Genomic DNA, 16,177 nt, shown 5'->3' on the forward strand with positions numbered 1-16,177 from the left:
GCGGAGATACGTGATACGAAAAAAATTTGTCATTTCTTTCAAAAATTAGGATATGAGTGCGACAAGATACGACTTATATAAATATTTATATAAAACATTAATTAAACAAAATAACTATATTATAATTCAAGTATTTAATTTTAGTTTAAACTTTAAAATTAACAGTCAAAATGGAAAACATTTGTCCCACAAAGAGACTTGGTCATGTAGTGATGATTGATAACATGTGATTAATTTATCTAAGAAGATTGTCATGTGTCATTTCTTCGATGGCTCGCATGATTCTCACGATAGAAGAAATCTTGTAGTGATAACGTGTATAATAAAAAAAACCCAAGTTCCAACACTGTTGGAATCAGTGCTGGACTATTTTGGTCATTTGCTGTACTCCGCCAAATTCCAACGTATCCTAGCCGTATCCCATTAAAAAAAAAAAACACACTCAGTACGGATGCCTCGGGGAGATTGCCGTACTAGTGCTTCCTAGTGCCTTGTATATGTGGGAAAAACAAAACTGAATCTTGCATATAACTAATGCACTTCATGGTGAGGTAGTGAATGAACATATTTGCAAGTCCCTGCTAAACTGAATTTATTCAACCAGGAATTGATACTCTAACTTCCAGAAAGATTAAACAAATACTCTAAATTTGCAGAAACTTAATCCTACAGGAAGATAATCTGTACACTTGAATATACAGATGTGCATTGTTGTGATTCTATTCAAGAAGATTAGTTCTTGACTATCTTAACACTGCTGTAAAAGCGCCTTAGGTCCTTCACAGCCTTTTCCTCGATCTGAATTGAACGAATTGACGAGGGTATGTCAGTTTCCGGTTTGAACCAGCGGTTCATCCCAGGAGAATCTGACGGCGATCCCTGACTGGTAGAAACTGAGAATCCAGCCGTCCTTATCTTCGGACTGTGGGAAAGACTCTGCGGATGTTTTCCCTGATTCAAACCATAAGCAATGTTTTAGATAATAAGTTGCAGATAAACAAGAAGTTGAAGTCACAAGATTGTGTATGGCAGAGAATAGAGAGGTCATTGATGCCTACTAGTCCGGGAAAAACAAGGAGAAAGATTGGCATGATGGCATCGCAGTCTCGACTCTCAAGTATATGCAAATAACATAAGTTCAAAATAATATCGAGTTCAACCATACTTTTCCAATAAAAGCAGCACTCCGTAAAGTCATATGATAAAGAAAATAAACGGCACAAGGAAATAATACTTCAGAAGCATAAAAAATGACCATAATACAACGTATATATAAAAGATATCATGTTAACAATGCCGATATGTATTGTCAGGGAAGTGAAGGAATTATGTGTAAATTTACATACCTGCTGCATCTGAATGTCCCTAAGAGAAGGCCGAGATAGATGAGGAGGAGTTCCAGAAGCCCACGAAGGTGTGATTCTTTCGACGTCAGAAGCCAGAGATGCAAGGGGTGGTGGCACCACAGGGATTGGCTTTGAAGGGAAAAAAGAACTCAATGAAATTTTGCTGTCGCTTTTACCGTCACACAGATCTCCAACATGATCTACTTTTCCTGACTTTAGGTTGCCCTTGGTTTTACTCTGCTCATCCTGGATTGCGCGAAGTGAAGCAGAGTCCTTTGAAACCTTGGTCCCACCCCATGCAGGACCCTCCGCTTTTGGTGTTGGTGGAGGGGTAACGACTTTTGGGGTGTCATCAAGAGCACCACTCAAGAACAAAGAAAGTCCACCCTTCCTGTTCTTTTTCTTAGATGCCGACTTACTTTTGGTCGAGTCAGAACCGTCTTTTTTCTGAACAAAGAAAGCAGGCTCTTCAGGGGCTTGGCTAACCATGCTCACTTCAGACATGGCATCTTCCTCCTGCCCATTGCAGTTAACCAAATAACCAATGTAAATATATTTCTCAAATCCCATTTTACCTCTACTGACTCTCAACTAATTGTGTACTGTAATTCAATAATCTCCAATTCGGAGTCTGACATTAATATAATCAGTTTACCTGATTCATAAAAGGAAACATATTAGGCAAGAAGAGCTTTTACAAATGTCATTTTTCATTTCAACGGCCAATTTCACACGTGAAGTACAAGAAATGGAAGGACCAAGAAAAACAACTAGCTCTAACTAGAAAAGGAATGCAGAGTACCAAGAACCACTGGACTCTATTTCTTAACCAGTAGATGCAAAATCATTTTGATGTTCTATTAAGACAACTAACATAGGTGACCTTAAGAACAAAAGGTAGACTCATTTTGAGTACTCTCAAAATAATAAGCCAATGACACAGTTCACTCGGGGTTAAGTACTGACGTGTAAAACAACTGTCTCAGGCCTTAGAACAACACACTCGTATACATCTTCATTTGGCTAAAAATTCATTTTGCTCAAGAATACTTCTTAGAAGAAGAGCATCCCCAAACTACTCTTTTAAGTCTTAACTAGACTAAAGATGAACCAAGAACAGTGCATTTAATAAGATACAACAAAGCTAAAGGGTTTACAGAAAAATTTAAGGAACCTGACCTTATTGGAAACTTGGGAGAATTCAGAGAATTCGACATTCAAGAAATCCTTCACAAGTTTTGGATCTGTTGGAGTCTCACCAATACCATATACTGTTTCTACTTTCCCTGCCTTCTGTTTGCTCTTTCTCCTTTGTTTTTTTGATACATCAGCTTTCTTATTCCCTTTTCCATCTGCCAAAACTGAAGGTGATGGTTTCACCTGGAGCGCTTCCCCGACAACACCAAGGTCAACAAGTGAACTCTCAAGAGCTGACTTTGTTTTAAGCTTTGCAATTTGCTGGTCATCGAGATGTTGCCCACTCAATTGCTTTGTTTCCAACATCTCAATCTGTTGCAACTTCTTTCGTAGAGCGCGAACCTTTCTGCAACTGCCATGATTAGGATAATCATCAGGTTGAAGAAAGGAATCCAATCTCCGGTCTCTTTCAACTTTCCAGGTGGAACTATTCATATGATTATCCCGAATCCTCAAAACCTCGCTGTCACTGTCCTCTTCTTCACTATTGATGACAACAGGAAAAGTAGCGGTTGGAGTTGGAAGCCTGCGATAACTCCACGATTCAGATGACTTCTGGTCCAAGAGCTTTTCAAGATTAGCCAAAATATCCAGTGAAGCACTTGCAAAAGCATGCGATGAGACAGTTGCAACATAGTCAAGGTTGCGAATAACAATCTCCTGCAGAGAAGAAAAGCTACGAGCTTCAGAATTTAGAAGCTATACAACCCATATACATATCCTCATTTAAGACATCAAAAAGGTTATATTTAGGGGTGAAAAGCAAAAGAGAACAAAAGCCAGGGCAGTACGAGAACTTGAGGTGAAAACCACACCATGCTTCAATCCTCAAGTGCATTTAATGCATTTGTCAAACAAATCGTGGCAGTGAAAAACAGCATGCCAATGATGATAACCATCTTACTAAGAATTTCAAACTGATTTATTGCGGGGATGAAATCCCCATGACGTAATGGTCGTCTCTACTGTCACCAAGAGCCACTGAACTAAAAGTGCCGAAACAATTTCACATCATTCTGGTTCACTTTGCCAATCAATCATATGTGTTACAAAGACCGTTCTCTTCAACCACAAGTAACTGCATGGGGCTTCAGGGACATTGGTGGCAAAAAATAGTAAACATTCGTTAAAAGAGGAAAATTGTTAGATTATTCTCCACATGACTCCTGATCATTTTTCCAGTCTTGAGTATGAGAACATAATTGGAAGGCATAAGGTGAGCCAGTTTCACGTGGTTGCAAACCGGACATAGCACCCATAGTTTAGGCCGTCTAACATAGTCCATCATACAAGAAGATACTACAACACAAACAATAACAAAAACATTAAAGGTTCTGGCACGACATAAAATTTTGTCACGGGCATGAAGCTCGAAACAAGCCATACCTCACAATGCTTCCTCAGATTATCTGCTTCAAGAGAATCTGCAATTTCAAGCATTTGGATAGCATTTCGAGGCTCAACTAGACACTCTGCAGCAACTTTTTCACATAGACTTTTCAAGCTTGGTACAGGCCTTTCCTTAGGAACATCCTTTGGTGCACTAGATGAAATTCTATCAGCCTCCATATTGTTAAACATTAAAACTTCATCAATCTCTTCTATTTCATTCGCAGCATTCAACTTTTGCTTCGGAGGATTTCTGATCACATTGGGAGGATAAACAGGATGATGGAGAGAAGCGACAATGAGTAGATGTGTTTCACCAACTGCGACTGAAGTAGCCCTCTTTACACCATGTAGCCGAGTAATAATTGGTGGCTTATCTTTGCTGTTCTTTCCATCCCACATGTAAAGATCCCCTGTAGCGATAACTGCTGCAATCCAGTACTTGCCTGCAGATATTCTCACCACATTTTTTCCAGAGAGCGAATATAGCTACAAATAAAACGAGCAAGCATGACATATAAGTGACGCTTCTTTTCTGGAAGCAAAGAGAACTTTCAAAACAAAAGTCATCAAATTAAACCTGTTGACATCTAAGGTCATGATCTGATGAAACCCAATAAAATAATGCACCATCTTTTGTGAGAGCCATGCTATGCACCATTCCTGCAGCTATGGAAACCACATGTAGCCGTTCCATGCGATGAAACTTCAAAGGTGCACTACCAACTTTCTTCAAATTTCTAGCTACAACAACACGCCTCGGTGTAACAAGCCGATGACCCCAAGTGTACACCTGACATACAAAGTGCAGAATTAATCTAAATATATTTATGATAAAGGCTCAACCACAATAATAACATAACAATATAAATCTATTTAGTCTACCTCTCCATCAGTTCCTAAGACAATTGTGTGGTACTTTGCTGCTGCAACTTCAGTGAAAACCTTGCCTTTCAGGAATTCAACCACTCTTGGAGTGTAATTTGATGCTGAGTTAGAGGTACCATAACCAAGCTGGCCCTCCCTGTTGCAGCCCCATGTGAAAACTTCACCAGATTCAGAAACTACAGCCGTGTGTTTGTTTGCTGCAGCCACAGTAACAATCCTAGACTTAAGTGAAGTAACTCTTCGTGGTGTTGGTTGGGTATCCACGGAAGTGTAGCCAAGCTGCCCCTCTGCATACCATTTGTAAAGAGTCAGGACCTCAATCATGTCATAAATAACCGAAGCCAGCAAAACAATGAGGCCAGAAGACAAAACATATTTTGTCTTTTGGATTTTTCATTTCACATAAGAACCACAAACTGCAGAGTAAATGAGTCATAACGGTGACATGCAACTGAACTCGGGAATCACATTATCAACATTTGGACAGTCAATTTTGTACGCACATATTCTCAAAAACTCGGCAACTTGTACCTCTATTAGATCCCCAAGTGAATACTTCCCCGCCTTCTGTAGCAAGAACTGTGTGATGTTTAGCTGCCGCAACTGCCTTTACACGGCGGCAACCTAAACCAGAAGTCACCTGGCGGGGCGTGATTACAGCTGCCTGACCACTGAAAGGAATAAAATCGAAAGGCATCTGAATTTTTATTCACGGTATATTGATCATAATTAGCTAAAAGAATCCCAAGCAAGTGAGCAACAGTCCTGTTTCCACGATACAACGCACTATGATTCTCAAATTTATAATTTTTCTGTCGTCTGAAAGAGGGCACCTACTCTTATCTCTTAGTTAGAGTGAAATGAAGGAGATAAAAATGGAAACACTTATTGCACTCATACACACACACACACACAAAAAGTTCAGCCATTTATCATCACAATTAATTCAAAATACACATGTACATCTGCAAATCAAATCCACATACATCTGATTCATGGTTAAGAATCTAATCTCCGACTCCAAGAAAAAATAATTTAATCCTAATCTGTATATGCAAACTTACAAAACATTGCAATCAAATTATGCACACAAATTCGATGGACCGAAATTGATTCTATCATTTGGAAATCGGTTTTTAATTCACACAGAATTTTATTCCACGTCATTGTAAGAGGCAATGTTTGCCATCATTGATTTAGGAAGATATATGGAAAAAAATACCTATGGATGTCGAAATCAGGGTGTCCAAGACGGCCCCCCCTTCCAAATCCCCAAGTGTAGACTTCTCCACGAGCAGTGACAGCTACACTATGGAACTTTGCAGCAGAGATCAACTTGATAAAAGAGCCATGAAGTGAATCAACTTTGCATGGCAACTTCTGTATGTGTTCATTTCCGGTTCCAAGTTGATAGTTGGCACCACTTCCCCAGCTAAACACCTCAGTAGCTACTGCAAGACATATAAAATGTCACAGGTTCAAGTTGGATAAAGAATACCTTCTCACCAATCACATAAACATAAAGCAGTAGATACCGGAATTTTGTCCACTTCCAACAGCCTGCAACACAGGCCCAGAAAGAAGATCGACAGGAATTCGATATTTAGAGTCCTCAAGAATAGTAGAAACGCCAGATTGAAGAAGAATACTTGCTACAGCGAGATGTCCAAAGTGCAGGGCCCTATGAAGGCTACTCCATCCCGATTCACCATCCTGAGATAGATAATAATAGGATTAGTCATCCATAGTGGAATTTAAAATGCTTTTAGCTTTATCAAGCCCCCTGAAGACATACCAATCACAAAGCACAGTTAGAGAAGGATAAGACTTACTGAAATAACAACCTGAAAATGTTTATAGAAACTCAAATACTAGCGGATTATTTCAAGTACCAATAGTTCAAGCGATCAAGGTTCTCAGCAGTCAAAAGACTCAAAACCCTCCCTCAAATCCACATCCTCAATATTCATTAACAAATGAAAACATTAAAAAAATGAGAATCAAAACAAACAACGAGAGTTCTGACAGATTTTCAGTACAATCAATCAAGTATGGCTATTTAATACTAACAGCCATCTAACAACCAAAGAACTTTGAGATCTAACATCAAAACGTCTTCTGATTTTTCTTTTAAAAGCAAGATGAAATAAATGATCCGTGTAACTACTAAAACAGAATAAATGAATAATACGATCTGCAGGAAAAGAAAATATCAAGTGAGCTAAGGGCTAAGAAAAGCAACACACCCGAGCATCAGGGTCAGCACCTGCAGCAAGCAGCCTCCTAACAATGGGAATATGATTTCTCCAAATTGCAATATGGAGAGGAGTCAGGCCAAAAATGTTCCTCGAATTGATATTTCCTCCATTCTTCTTCAGTAGTGCTAATGCCGAATCCACATCAGACAGGGACCCTTCTCTCACTACAATACATAGATCTTTTCTGAAGCTGCACAATGAGGATTTTCGGGAAGGTGTTTCGAGATTCTTCCTTTGTCCTTGAGGTGACAATAACATCTCCATTGTTGGATGTCTTCAGAAAACACAACCTTTTTTCCGTTTCGCAAAAAAATTCACGTATATCTCAGGACTGCAGCTGGTGCTTCACAACATATCTACCTTCGGCCACAGTATCGGATCTGAGGTCCTCTTAATAAATAAATCAAAGCAACTAAAATCAGACTGCTCCCATGCACTTCATATTATAGCTAATTTCTGATCTGAAGACCAAAAGAATCAAAGAGAAATATCTTATGCAGAGACAAATCAATACACGACTATTACGCAATCATCATCACCATCCTTATTATTTACAAAGACCAACTGAAGCATCCATTCACAGATCCCTGTTACAATTCATGTGCCACTGCCATAGAGTGATATCCTGTAAACAGGGCACACACATGATATTTTCAGTTAATCTCTCAGTTAATATACTTAATAAAGGGAAATTTTTAATTGAACTAGAGACCATTAACACACATCAAAGAAGTAGCAGATCATAAGATTTTGAGCTGATGCTCACATCAAATCTAAATGACAGTAATAATTAGAAATCAAGGAAATTTTATCATATCTATGTCATTGACATGACCCCCAAATGATCTGAGGTAGTATTTTCAAGAATTGCTCAAAATTTAACTATAACAGAAGGACGCAACAATCTGCCTCTGGTACCCGAAAAAAAACTTAAAACACACTAGTGGGGGGTGACAGTTTTTTAATTGACATCATTCCTGCTTTTTTAAAATATAGCCCTCCATTATATGTATATTGTACACAAGACACTAATCCCACATGGAAAGAAAACCATTACATCGAATCATCGATATTCAAAGAGACTAGAAACCAGACAGTTGAAGGACAAGCATTTCAAATAGAATAACTTAATTTGATCTCGTAACCCAAAATCTAAATCTGATCTGCATATCTAAGAGAACACCAACAAAGAGTGCTTTTCTAGGACAAAATTCTCTACCTAAATCAGAAGGCTTGCAAAATAGAGGAATCAGAAAGCGTGAACGCTGTAAGTAAACATTGCAAAAAAAAAATATAACCAGCTCGAATCAAGAGAACCAAAAGCAAGTATTGTAGAAAAACCAAAGAAATTACCACAATGACCACACATTCGATCAAACAACATGTCCAAATATCCGGATGCCATAAACAAAAATAACCGGATCAATCCCATTAGCTAAAATCATAAATAACACACAAAAAAATCGCACATTTCAACCAAAAATAAGTAGTAACAATCAAAAACAACGATATCACACCTGCCCACCTCTATATGATTGCATTCAAGCACCAACCCAATCCATAAATCAAATCATAACAACAATAAAACAAAATACCCATCAATGAATTCACACCGAACTTCGCAACAAAAGACTGAGAATACCCAGAAATGAAGAAGCTAAATCAGATTGAAACAAATGAAGTTACAAAACAATATTTAAAAAAAATTCAAATATATGTTGTTATACATCACCTGCGACTTTCACATAAAAAAGCGGGGCAGGAAACTTGGAGTGAAGAAGAATCCTCTATAAAAGAATGCTGATTTCAGTTGCAGAAGACAAGGGAATAGAACCCAAGAATATACCGACGAACAAAACCGCATAAAGAAGAGAGAGACGGAGGTCGAGAACGGAAAGGGCAGTGTAGTAATTTAAAACTAAACGATTTAAATGACGATAATGCCATTGCATCTTCGCCACGTAAGCCGCACATGTATGTCAGTCTCACACGTGTCGAGTCACAGGGTAGTGAAGTGAAGGATCTAAAAGAAGCGAAACCTGAGGAGCTGTTTTTGGGTATTTGGGTGCTTTTTGGTAATTTTGTTTTATGTTTTCTGGTCGGAGACTCAAACTGTCAGTGTCAACCCCGTAAGTCTCGTGTGCTTAAAGCCTTAAAGACCGCAAATGACTAATATGCCCATCTACCTTTTGACTTTCACTAAATAACCATAAATAAATTATAAAAAGAAAATTATAGTATTATTTCTTTTGAAATACACATATAAATATACCTAACCCGATTGTCAACCTTAAACACAAATATACCTAACCCGATTGCCAACCAAATCAATGCTCATTGATAAGAAAATTATAGTATTATACTCCTTTTGATACCAAAATTGAAATAAATTAATTTTTTTATCATATCCATTTTTTTTGAGAAGGGTATAAACTCAAACAACCCACCTCATGATAGCAAAGTTACATTAAGCATCGTGATAGTAGCCTAAGAAATTACACCTAGGCAGGAGGTTCGTCACCGTCCTCCTCCCCTTGTCTTGAAAAAAAAAACTTCCAAAGTTCATGGAGTTTTAAGAGGGAAAACGCTCATTTTGAGAGAGAGCGGCTGAGCTTAGAATCCTAATGACAAGTCTTTTTATCATCACTAAATTAATCATAATAAATTAACACTACATAAGTTTTTCCTTTGGACATCCGATATGACCCTAAACTTAGGATGTCAGGCCTGCTTATATAGGAATCCCCCACGTGACGATCGACAACACGACAAATTAGGCCAAAACCAACCCAGTTGCCACAAGGATAGTACTATATTACTCCCCCGTAAATAGACCTGCCCCTAAAGAGGATTGAACATTCTGTAACATACATCATGGTAGGGCGTATACATATAACGTTTCAACTTCATCTCATGTCTATTATTCCATGCGAACATTGCGTATATAACAACTCTCCATCACTAAATCTCCATGAGTCTCACTAAATCTTTCTCAAATTTTGATTGCCAAGCTAACACCGGACCTGCCACCAACAGCTATGGCTCTAATTAAAAATGGGGCAATGGCATCTTCAAAGCAATCAACAAATCAGAACATAAGAACAAGTAATGACAGTTGGGATCATTTGGCATCACATGCACCCACCAGAAAGTGCTGCTAAAGGAAAGTATAGGAGAAAGATTTCTTGTTGGCTTGTTTCACTTCACATACTGATCATAATGGTCTACAAAACAATCAATGGCCTCTAAAATATCCAAAGTCAAATGTTAATGGAAATTGTCAATAATTTTTGGGTCCACAATACCCAGAAAGAGGAAACCTTTACACATGAAACTTGCAAAGTGCTTGTTACTCAAAAATAATGTTTTTTGTTTGTCATAAAAATAATAACGAATCCAATGAAAACTTGACAGTAAATACACAAACGTTAGGTACAAGAGCTTTCTCTTGGTTTTGATTTTGACCTCAGAACCAATGTTACAACAAGAAGTACAAAAAAATTAAAGAAACCCCACAGCCACAATAATACCCTATGAATTAAAGAATATCAAAAAAAAGGGGGGGGGGGGGGGGGGGGGGGGGAGGGAGCAATAGAATTTCATGCACACATAAACCAACTATGCATGTAGCACGTGTTTCCAACTGATATCATGTCTGCAACTATAATTTTGAACCCATCCTCCATTCTAGTGATGAAAGCAACATCATCACGCATGCATTTGTTAAACAAACTTCCAGCAACCTTGAGGGCTTAAGCAGCAATAGGGGAATCCTGCATTCAAATGATGTGAGACAAATTATGCAAGGAGATTCTGAAGCAGACCAATTATGCAAGGAGGTTTTTACTCATTAGACAATAAAGAATATGGTCCGTCCTTGGACAACACTATCTACTTACTAACACCCCAGATGTTCCCGAAAAATTGAATATTTGACTTATTACTTTCCCAGAAAACCACATAACATTCTTTTTTGCATTAGAAGCAAATTACGAAATAATACTAGTGTCTTGCCATGGTTATCCTAAACTATGGAAACATCATGGGAGTAAGACCCACCCCTTTTGAGTCTCGAGTTCCAGATCATAAAGAAGTCAATCCTCATAATGGAGAGCATAAAAGGTTCAATGCCAATATTTTACAGTGCAAACAGAAATACCCACCTTGGAGGTCAAGTTTGACACAGCCATATGAAACTTCTCCCTAGTTTTTGTGCCTGCACTCTGACCGGCTCTTGCCATCTTACTGAAAGCGCCATTTAGCCAAGATGTTCCAGCACTCACATACCTGTCAAGAACGAAAACAAAGAGTCAATTACCTTTTCTTTTCCCCATCTTAAAATCATAACAGGAATAAAATAATTTAACATACAACCAAAATGAATAGAAGACATCATAAAGCATCCATCAAATACATAAATTATAAAAAAAAAAAATCCTGAAAAAGATTTTGGGTGCCCAATCAAAACTCACTTTACAAGTTCTGTACCAGTACATCTTTCTGAATGAATCTCATTTAAACAAGAAATTCTATTCAAGTTGATTCACGCAACAAAGTTATAGAGACAACTAACGGGTGATGAGTAACATCATAAGAATATAACAATTACATCGATGCAGATCAAAGAACTAGCAAATATGGTTTCAGGGAGCTGATTTACACCTGCTTGATTTGACAGCTGATCCTGTATTGTTTATTTTCCTCTCAGCTGCAAATACAGCAGCCATTGCTTTGTCTGAAACTTGAAGCCTTTGGTCAACAGACTTCACCTTCTCATTAACAACAGCAATCCCAACTGTCAGTTTTTCAGTAAGACCAACTCTCCTGTCAAAAGAAATAACCTTGGCAGATGCAGTGGCCGTCAACCGGTGCTTCTCATCAAATGCTTTAGCCTTACTCACTGCTTCTTGCCCAATTGCTGAACCTTTTGCCAGCATATTTGTAACCGCATCTTGTGCTTTACTAACATAAATTCTTCCACTGCCAGGTGGGCTATGTTGCTCCTGCTAACAGAGACAGCTTAACAAATAAGCAAACAAATTTGAACTCAACTAATGTTCAAGGTGTAACTGAACAGACATAGTGAGGGAATTGGAAGACAGCAAAGTGCAAAATAGATATATTCCACATGACTTTTCAAGGCTGTACCGTCATACCCAAAAAAAAAAAACCCGAAAATAAGGCCACAGATCGAAGTGTTCAGCATTACCTCAACATTTGGCACCACATGCTGAACAGGAGAAAAAGACAGAGAACTGTCCAACACCCTCACTGCCTGCACAAGTTTCACATGGAATAATAAATTTCAGCCACAACCTGCAGAAGGACTGCATAGACTTCATAATCTACTCACCTGCACCTCATTCTTTGGCACATAATTTTCTGCTGCAGTTATAGTAACAATCTTATCTACTATTGTTGCTCCCTACAGCAAAAGAATACAATATTTTTAGTATCTTGGTCTATGTGTGAAGATTGTTTGATAATGGAAAAGAAAAAAGAAACACAGACACAATTTGGTGCCTGTCGATGAGCGATGCTAGATGTAATTTAAAAATTCAAAGAGTAAGCATGTCATAAGGGTTTCATTGGAATTCTGGTGTAAAAGTTATCAAGCTATAGCAGGGATCACTGTTCAATCTATCAACATCACAAATAGAAAACTCCTTTAAATAATTGAATCACAAATCAAGCACTAGCTTAGTTACACAATCTCTCTGAAGGAATATGATAAAAGGTTTTAGAAACATTTGGGGAATTTAACCTATTTCACAGAAAGTGAAATCCACAAGAAATAGTATGATGCAGTAATTACCAAAACGAAAGTGAGAAATAGCAATGCATTAAACCATATTCTGTTCCTTCTAGGCAACCTAGAGAACATAATTCTAGTTCCTGTTTTCTTTTCATATAGATACCCATAATGATCAATGAGAACATTTTGAGCAATTAGAACACCATAGGTTTTTCATCGGTTAAGATTTGCCAATTTACTTGGTTCTAATGTTTAACTCAATCCAAAGAACCAGCAAGAATTGCCTAAAAACTACATTAAGGGACCATCCCGAGGGGTGAACTTGAAGACAAACATTCAATATTTGAGTCCTCCTTCCATGAAATGTCTTTAAATTCACTTAACATTGTAAATAAAACAAGTATAACAAACTTTTGCTTATCAAATAACAGCGACTCAAAAAGAAAAAGATTAAGAAAATTAAACAAACCGATAACAACAATGCAATTTCAAGTGCTTTTGGATCCTTGAATGTTACAAATGCTGTCTTTGATTGTCCTGATTCTCTGCATAAACAAAGGGCATAGGCTTAGAAACCTGAATTAGTCATCACTCTTAGGCTATTATTACTCAAAATTCGAAAGAACGGAGTATTCAAGTGAGCCAAAAGTGTAATTAGCTCTAGTTAAATGAGCATGTTAGCATGTGAAAAATCCAAGGAAAAAAAACCCCACACAATATAAAAATCATAAATTTGTCTATCAATTTCCTGCCTTCCACTCTCATTCCCAGTAACAATGAGGACAATAACAGAAGAAAACGATCAAAAAACTGCATTTGCTTCATTCTAGTCAAGCTGCTCGTAGGAAAACCAAATACTAAAACTCAGACCAACAAAAAAAAATCTCCTTTCCCGCGTTCTTCAGCGACCAAGCAGAATTCCGAAAATACTCCAACTAATCAAATCTACGGAACAAATTTAATAAAAGAAAATCTCTTAGAATGTGCGTGAATGTTCAACGTACTGGAGGATCTCGACGTCGTCAATATCGCCGGAGAAGGAGAAGAACTCGTGAATCTCTCTTTCAGTCGCTAGATCTGATAAGTTCTTCACTTGAACAGTTCTCGTCTACAGCAACATCAACAACAACATATAATGAAACTGAAAAGGTCTCGATTTAGGTCTCAGCACTTCAAAATTATACATAAGAAACTTCACTTACCATCGTAATTGACTACACAGCAACGCAATGTCCGCTTATTAGCTTGTTGCGGCTTACAGATATATATATATAAAGAGAGAGAGAGAGGGGGGTGGCGAACGGGGGAGAGAGATAGAGAGAAAGGCTTTCAGGTAACACCAGACAAACTGGACCTGTAAGGCTGTAAACAAGAATGTGAGTTGGAGAGGGAATGTGATGGAACTATGTTCCATAAATGCCCCTGACTCTTGACATAATTACATCTCCCAAATTTCCCATTTTACCCGGTTGTTATGGAAAATGTTTTTTTTTTATTTTTTTTCAATTCCATGTACGTAGGAAAATAATACTTCTTCTAAATAAAGCATGCATTGTCAGGGGTGGTTACCGAATAATTTGACATAGTTTAACTCGGAAATTCATCTTTTAAACATTTCATGTTAAGTATCAAATTATTAAATTTGTTTCAAACTCATCACATGAGTATATTTCTATTTTTAGGACAGATAATTTTTCTATGTGACAAATAATACTCAGTGACTAAAAGTGTTATTATCTCATTGTCAAGTTGGGATGGGATAGGGAAATTGCACATGTTTAATTTAATAGTCAAGACAAATATGGGACATTATCATAAAAAAAAATCAAGAACTTTTTATTAACAATAATATATATATATAAGTTGAAGAACAAGCATGCTTTGTTTGAATGATACACAACTCTTTTGACTTCAAATTTAAGTCTTCGAGAGAAATTTTATAACAATTTTAAAATTATATTTAAGTAATAGGTGTCAAAGTTGGAATTTAAGTATATTAAAATGAAAAAAAATAAATAAAGTGGAAATCATATTTAATCATTAAAAAATTGAGAGGGTAAGTAAGAGTAGTCCAATACAAAAGTTTTGAATTATTTGATTCCTTTGTAATGTGTGATAATATATGTCTAACTTTATTGGATTTGTCTACCTTTGCCTTTTCTATCTCATCCTCTTTTGGTCCCATATTTGTCAAACTTGTTTAGGATTCTTAAAATAGTCATATTTTTATAACCAATAATGGCACCCGACAAGTTTACTTTTTGAACAGTTGACATGGAATTAACTAGGTCCGTCAGCTCGCACATAAATTTTTCACCTTATTACAAGGTAAGTTAGGTTAAAGCTCAGTGCATGATCATAAAGGTATTACTCCTAATGATAATCGACTTCGGGACCTTCTTGAGTTTATACGGTTGGACTCCAAAGAGAATAGATGAGAGTGAATGCAAAGACATTCAAGACTCTTGGGAGAACCTACACCAATTGGTTCAAGTCTTGGCTAGCCGGACCGAGCACGAGCCTCAACAAATCGGGGAGACTTACGAGGAAATGTATGGAAAAGAACTGGTAGATCTTCCGCAAAGGATGGTGAGGCAGAGAGATGATGAAGCCAAGAATGCCTTGTCTATGTTTATGATAGACCCACAAGAGAGAGATGTAATAGTAGCAAGGGAGGCACTTCGAGATACCAAGCACAAGGCATTTGTTGACATTTTTGTGGATAAGAAATCAAGTCATAATGTGCTCTCATCAAACAAGCCTATCAAGCAAGGTTTAGAAGGCAACTTCACCAAGCCATACTCACCATTGAACCCCCTCAATCATACCAAAGTAAGCTTGTTTTTGGTAAAGATAACATCTTTCCTAGCATTTTCAGTGTTAATTTTGATGGGTGTTCACATATTCTTGTGGCTTTGTCTACATTACACAAGGCACACCAAGTAGATGTGAGCCAACACATTCGTTGTGGTTGGGACAATGAAGTTGACTGTGGTAATTCATTACAAACGTGGGAGGTCGCAAGTTAATCTATTATGTCTAAAAGTTTCAACGTTATTTCTCAGGGGTTTTAGTATGATCTTTTTCTGTCACCAGTGTGAAGCAGACTGAATTAACATCCCGAATTTAGAGTTTAACAGTTGAAGTTGACATTTTGTTGCTACAAACACATATATGGACATGACTACACGAAGGTAACACATTACCTTTGTTTTGTGTTTTGTTTTTTGTGTTTTCACTACATTGAAAAGCAGATGGTTCCTAGTTTCAATTTCTCTCTTCTTTTTAGTCTCTCAAGAACAGGAACTCCATTGATTTCTTGTCATAAATCCACACTTACTTAC

At 37.4% G+C, this 16,177-nt stretch overlaps 2 protein-coding genes and 1 pseudogene across 2 annotated transcripts; 1 reads left to right on the plus strand and 2 right to left on the minus strand.

Annotated features, from left to right (window-relative positions):
* Positions 1 to 559: 559 nt before the first annotated feature.
* On the minus strand, positions 560 to 8,965 carry LOC119993338. Its single transcript, XM_038840437.1, has 11 exons — positions 8,811 to 8,965; positions 7,067 to 7,703; positions 6,356 to 6,533; positions 6,043 to 6,271; positions 5,352 to 5,491; positions 4,818 to 5,107; positions 4,513 to 4,725; positions 3,930 to 4,421; positions 2,526 to 3,203; positions 1,347 to 1,862; positions 560 to 951 (listed from the first exon to the last, which is right to left on the minus strand). The coding sequence occupies exons 2-11, from the start codon at positions 7,340 to 7,342 to the stop codon at positions 733 to 735; spliced, it is 3,231 nt and encodes a 1,076-aa protein (XP_038696365.1). The 5' UTR covers positions 7,343 to 7,703; positions 8,811 to 8,965; the 3' UTR covers positions 560 to 732.
* A 1,434-nt stretch (positions 8,966 to 10,399) lies between these two features.
* LOC119992864 (binding partner of ACD11 1-like) lies at positions 10,400 to 14,176 on the minus strand. Its single transcript, XM_038839667.1, has 8 exons — positions 14,036 to 14,176; positions 13,838 to 13,941; positions 13,303 to 13,378; positions 12,432 to 12,503; positions 12,288 to 12,353; positions 11,741 to 12,084; positions 11,242 to 11,365; positions 10,400 to 10,851 (listed from the first exon to the last, which is right to left on the minus strand). Exons 1-8 carry the CDS (start codon positions 14,036 to 14,038, stop codon positions 10,831 to 10,833), a joined length of 810 nt encoding a protein of 269 aa, XP_038695595.1. The 5' UTR covers positions 14,039 to 14,176; the 3' UTR covers positions 10,400 to 10,830.
* Positions 14,177 to 15,185: 1,009 nt separating this feature from the next.
* LOC119992661 lies at positions 15,186 to 15,934 on the plus strand (annotated as a pseudogene).
* The last annotated feature ends 243 nt before the right edge of the window (positions 15,935 to 16,177 follow it).

This window comes from Tripterygium wilfordii, chromosome 23 (genome assembly GCF_013401445.1).
Source record: "Tripterygium wilfordii isolate XIE 37 chromosome 23, ASM1340144v1, whole genome shotgun sequence".
Lineage (NCBI taxonomy): Eukaryota > Viridiplantae > Streptophyta > Magnoliopsida > Celastrales > Celastraceae > Tripterygium > Tripterygium wilfordii.